The sequence below is a fragment of the Centrocercus urophasianus genome, unplaced genomic scaffold (genome assembly GCF_019232065.1).
Source record: "Centrocercus urophasianus isolate 14NV4802_14NV808 unplaced genomic scaffold, USGS_Curo_1.0 seq_16, whole genome shotgun sequence".
NCBI lineage: Eukaryota > Metazoa > Chordata > Aves > Galliformes > Phasianidae > Centrocercus > Centrocercus urophasianus.
Window position 1 is genome coordinate 26,090,562 of NW_024884711.1, and position 6,169 is coordinate 26,096,730.

General features: G+C 46.3%; 1 protein-coding gene across 1 annotated transcript; it reads right to left on the reverse strand.

The window, feature by feature from the left end:
- Positions 1-2,329: 2,329 nt before the first annotated feature.
- On the reverse strand, positions 2,330-6,167 carry FZD1 (frizzled class receptor 1; the record flags this gene model as incomplete). Its single annotated transcript, XM_042816892.1, has 1 exon — positions 2,330-6,167. A coding segment is annotated over one exon (1,734 nt), but the record flags the coding sequence as incomplete, so codon positions are not given.
- Between the last annotated feature and the right edge of the window lie 2 nt (positions 6,168-6,169).

Consider the following 6,169-nt stretch of genomic DNA (forward strand, 5'->3'; position numbering starts at 1 on the left):
CCATCTGTAACACACTTGCACCCAAGAGGAATTACTGAGATGACAGTAGAAAGATGGGCCCCATCCACAGGACAGAATTCAGGCCCTGTAGACTGCAGCTTTCCCATTTGATCAGGAAAAAAAAAAAAAAAAAAAAAAAAAAAAAAAAAACAAAAAACAAGCAACACTTTTTAAAGTGTATGCATAGACTAGAAATTTGGGGCATTATGATATGAACTAACCAGAAATCCTTCCCCTTACCAATAGGATTTGTTATGGAAACAGCATATAATTTCATTCCAATACCACAAATTTGCCACTACATTAAAGAGCATTACTGTTACTGAAGGATGAACAGTAAATCAGCATTCCCAGTTCTCCGGGCTACAGCCCTCTTCAGCAGAATGGTTAGAGTAACTTGGTAATTCCCAGAGCCCCTTCATTTCAGGCTATAAATATACCCTGTGAGAGACAGAAAAGTTGTTGACTAAGGAATGCCTTAACAAGTACTTCTAAACCTAGGATACTTTGCTATACCACAGCTTTTGTTCTTACATTATTCATCTTGTCAGGGAGGAGAGGAACTGGGCAACACTGTTTCTTTTTAGACAGTGATGCTCTCTCTGGAAAACACAGTACATCAATTACACAGATGGTGTAAAGAATCCTTTCTGAATTCCCTAGGCCAGTGGACAGATTTGTTTTTGAAGCAAGGTAAAAGTATCAGTGATCACCACACTGTACCTGTGTAAAAGACACCTTTGTATCATATGAGTAGAAAGTCTCAAATATAATGATATTTGACACGTTAAGAAATAAAAGCATAAGAAACTAGGGAAGTCACACAGATAGTACCAGAGTACTCAGTAATGGCTGTGACCTTTCAAATTACTGAAATGTGAAAGTTCACAAAAATTAGCAAACAAAAAGGCAAAGGTTTGCTCTTCTAAACAAGGCGAGCCATTTAAATGACTGTACTGTGCTCTTGAGTGTATTTATTGAAATAACCAAGACTGAACATGGAAATCAGCTCTGCAATCTATGGAAAAAATCCTAAGAACTGGAAAGGTCCCATATTTGTTGCAAAGCACGAACTGCAAAGACTAACAACATTTTACTTCATAAAGAAACAATTCCATTACTGAACTTTCCAAAGTATTTTGTTTTTAAATGGGCCCTCCATCCCTTACCATAAATACAAAGTTTCTATTACAATTAAATGTGTTCTCTCATGCATAAATAAATCACACGCATTCAGCTGTAAGACGACAGATCAGTCAAAATGGCTCAAATGTAATTACACACTGACCAAAAAGAATTCCATTGCAAATGAAATGGAATGGCTTGCAGTTCAGGCCATTAGCTGAATGCTGACCAGGACAATTTTCACTGCTAAAATTCTGAAGAAAAAAAAAAAAATACTGGGCAAAAACAGGGAAAACGTCGGAGAAAGAAAAACTATGGTTATTTTAAACAAATTAAAAATTAGGAAAAAAAAAAAAACCCTCCATCCTCTCATTTCACGTCATTACAGGAGGTTTTAAGCTCTCCTTATGTCTCTATAGCTGTTTACTCACCACAAATAAATAAATAAATAAATAAAATAAAAATAAAAATAAAAGCGCCCCAAATTATTTCCACCTTTCTCTTGCTCCTCTTGCTCTGCAGAATGAGATGCTGCAGTGGGTTATAGCACTGGAAATCAGATCCCCGTAATTAGGCACTCTTTCCTAACAAAACCAAGCGTACAGAACGGCACTTGGAACAATGAATACTGAGAGGCAAAAAAAAGTGATGTGTTTAAAGGTTTAAGAATGTGCGCGGTTTTTGTAAAGCTGAAATATTTCCATGAGCACATCCTTTAACTATAGATTAACCAAACGTTTCAGGAAAACAAAACTATTTTACTCATTAATATATTCTGACAATATTGCTACATAATCTGAGTTTCATTTGGAGCAGTGAGAAAATCTTTTTATTTTAATAGGAAAGAGAGAAGAAAGGCTAAGTTGAGAGAACCCTTTTCTTTAAGGGAAAAAGAAAAAAAAAAAGAACTGGTGAGCTTCTTTCTTCTCCTGCCATATAGCAGATCTCTTCTTGGATTTCACACCACCAACCATACCCTGTCAGAGATCTTGAACAGTTTACATTACTCCTTTTGAAGGATTAATCTAGACCGGCCCAGAGATAAAAACCAAAATGCACAATGAATTCCTGCGCTGAATTCCAGCTTGTTACTGTGAACTCAACACAAGAAAAGAAAAAAGTAATCCCACACATCTTGTAGCATACACACTGCTTTCACACAGCATCTGACTTAGACAGAGGAATACGTAAAAGGACAAGATAGTTTTGTACAAAACCTCAATTTATTTCAGAGAAATTAAAAATATGGTATTTAATATATATAAATTTCTATTCCTCTATAAATATAGATGATCTCGTGATAATGAACAGAAATAAATGCATACCAAATTCAAATAATTTTGAATTTCAGGGTATGGTAGCCATAGATAACATTTATGAACCTAAATACAGGCATTTGTAATATAAAAAAGTTTAAAACAATACAATCAATCAGGAGAGAAGCATTCTGCTGTTTTTCGTACAGAGGACTAAATATTTAAATGCATCTGTTGAAAGTTACATTTCATTTTTAACTTTTTTTTTTTTTTTTTTTTTTTTTTCCTCAAAAAGAAGCACATTCCCAGAAGCATATAAGGTAGTAGATACACTGCACATGGTATCAGATCTTTGTAGTGTGCAATGCTATTACCGTAGTGGAGGGGAAAAAAAGAAAGGAAAAAAGAAAAGACAGCAGAGGCTCTTTAAGGTCTAACATCCCACCAGAGTGCTCAGACATTCTGGTTTTCTGTTTTCCCTTTGTTTTTACTACTGGCAAAAATCATCACACCCTCATAATGTGTAATGAATTAAATGTCAATGAATTAAAATTCAAGAGAACAGCAACGGCTCAAACATTTCCAAACTGAGGAGCCAGCTTATGGATTTAATTAAAAAAAAAAAAAAAATCTGAACACTGCATTTTATTCCGATGAAGCTCTTTTTACTGAGCTCATATTTCCTGATTCTGTTTGCGCAGAGCCCGCAGTTAACCCCACAGCACAGGCAGGCAGCAAGGCGTTCCAGGTAGTTCTCCCTCAATGTTTTCCTTATGGGGAGAAGAACGCCGATGCACACAAGCGGCACCATGAAGACAGAGGAAGTTGCAGCTGACTCCTGGGTCTGGATTTGCAGGTGGCCTTTATCTTTTCCTCCAAAAACTCTGCACTTTGTCAGTGACAAGGCCAATATCTTATTCCTGAGGGAGAATGCAGAGTGGGCACCTCCTGGCTTTACAGCTCAGAAGTTCACTAGAGTGGCTATAATATATATATATATATATTACATATATATATATATAGAAGAAATTCAGTATACCTGTGTCCCCATTCACCTCCAAAGCCATCAGACATGCTACAAGTGCAGACAGTGATCGACCTCAACTCCTGGCCAAAGCGCAACAGAACAGCCAACTCCTTCTTCAACTATGTGGTACATTTTTAACAAGGAGAAAGGACAGCCAGCAGCCATTCCCTAGTACAGGACACCGTGGTGAAACTCTCCCTTTGCAAAAAGGCCAAATGGACCTTCAGCAGGACAGGCTATTGTTCTTCACCTCACAGAAAATTGGGCCCCCTGGCCACAGCTTGGCCTGGTAGGGCTGGGGCGTGCCAAAGCATGGACCAACAGCTGTACCAGGCCACATAGGTGGCTGGGTGGCCCTCCCAACCACGCTGTCCCTACATGGTGTGGGGCACAAGGCCATGAGGCAGTGCACTCCTCCCCATCCTACCCCCCCCTCCCCCCCATACACCTCAGGCAGGAAGGGAGTGGTGCTCAAGCCAAGGTTGGCTGGAGCTGCTCCACTCCGGCCCTGGGCACCTGCCCCAGCCCAGGCTCTGCTGCTCCTGAAACTCTGGGCAAAGCCATTTGCAAAAGCTGCGTGGGGGAGAGGGAAAGGGGTTGGTTTGGTTTCTTTTGTCAGAAGTTTTTCCCATCCTGCCCTATGAAATAAAATCCCAATGCCTTTTTCTTTAAAGTTAAAAAAAACAAACAAACAAAAAAAAACCAAACAAACAAACAAAAAAAACAAGTGGTGGCAAGGAAGTTAAAATCTGCAAACGGGTTAAAAATGTCGTAAATAATTAAAAAAGTGAGTTGTTTTTTTGTTTTTGCAATTTAAATACAAATATACTTACAAAATCTTACAGAGGCTATTTACATCTCTCTCCCCCAGCCTCACGGTATGTTCAGTTCCTACAGGAGACAGCAAGAGAGAGGAGAGGGAGAACAAAACCCCAAAGTCTGTCCCAAGCACAGAGTTCCCCACCTGACTTTTCCTCTGCAGGAACGCCAGCAGTCTGCACAGTTTTCCAGCCCAGCTGTGGGGCTCACACGGTGGTCTCGCCCTGCTTGCTGTTGGTGAGCCTGGTATAGAACTTCCGCCAGGAGTTGAGTGTTTTCCCCGACCAGATCCAGAAGCCCGAGGTGATGCCCACAATTAAAGTCATGAGATACTTGATCATGAAGACAGTGAAGTCAGGGCTCATGGGTGGGTGATGGCTGCTGTGGTTATTGGGGCAGGGGATGGCATAGCTCTTACAGCTCTGCGTGACCCAGCTCCTTTCCCACTGTTCCCTAAAAGCTTGCTCGTAAAAATAGCAGGCAATGACAATGGTGGCCGGTACGGTGTAGAGGACACTGAAGATCCCTATCCTCACCATGAGCTTCTCCAGCTTCTCTGTCTTGGTGCCATCATGCTTCATGATGGTCCGGATCCTGAAAAGGGACACGAAGCCGGCCAGCAGGAAGGAGGTGCCGATGAACAGGTAGACGAACAAGGGGGCCAGAACGAAGCCCCGCAGAGCGTCCACGTTGTTGATGCCCACAAAGCAGACACCGCTGAGCACATCTCCATCCACCTGCCCCAGGGCCAGGATGGTGATGGTCTTGATGGCCGGCACAGCCCAGGCAGCCAGGTGGAAGTACTGGGAGTTGGCCTCGATGGCCTCGTGGCCCCACTTCATGCCGGCCGCCAGGAACCAGGTGAGGGAGAGGATGACCCACCAGATAGAGCTGGCCATGCCGAAGAAGTAGAGCATCATGAAGAGGATGGTGCAGCCCTCCCGCTTCGTGCCCTGTGCCACGGTCCGCGAGCCGTCCTCGGCGAAGCGCTCATTGCAGACCACCCTCTCCTCCAGCAGGAAGCCAGCGATGTAGGCCACGGCCACGGCCGTGTAGCAGCCCGACAGGAAGATGATGGGCCGCTCGGGGTAGCTGAAGCGCTTCATGTCCACCAGGTAGGTGAGGACGGTGAAGAGTGTGGAGGCGCAGCAGAGCACGGACCAGATGCCGATCCAGGTGCGGGAGAAGCGCAGCTCCTCGGGCCCGAAGTACATGAGCCCGTAGAGGCGTCCGGGCTCGCAGGGCGCCCCGCAGTCCTTCTCGCCCAGGAAGCGGTAGTTCAGGTAGGAGGGCACCTTCAGCGCCCGCGGGCAGGAGAAGCGCCCACGGGCCTCACCCGACCCCGAGCCCCCCGCGCCGCCCCCGCGCTGGGGGTTGCTGGTCCAGCTCTCGGGGCGCAGGGCAGGCGTGGGGGTGCCGCGCTCGGAGGCGTTCTGCCCCACGCAGAGCTCGCCGGCCCCGTGCACCGGGAACTTCTCGCAGCGCAGCGTGTCGGGCCACTGGAAGCCGAACTTGTTCATGAGGGCCTCGCAGCCTTGGCGGGCGCGCTCGCAAAGAGAGCGGCAGGGCGGCAGGGCCTGCTCCAGCACGGTGCACACCGGGGCGTACATGGAGCACAGGAAGAACTTGAGCTCGGCCGAGCACTGCACCTTCACCAGCGGGTAGAACTGGTGCACCTCCAGCCCCGCGTCCTCCTGGTTGGTGTGGCCCAGCAGGTTGGGCATGATGGTCTGGTTGTAGGCGATGTCTGTGCACAGCGGAATGGAGATGGGCTGGCAGTAGCCGTGGTCCGGGATGGAGATGCCCCGCTCGCTGAGTGCCGCGGGCTGCGCCGCGGGCTGCCCCCCAGCCGGCAGCGCCGCCGCCCACAGCAGCAGCAACAGCGGCAGCGCCGGCGGCCGCCGAGGGCACCCGTGGCCGCCCGCCCGCCGCCCGCCGCCAA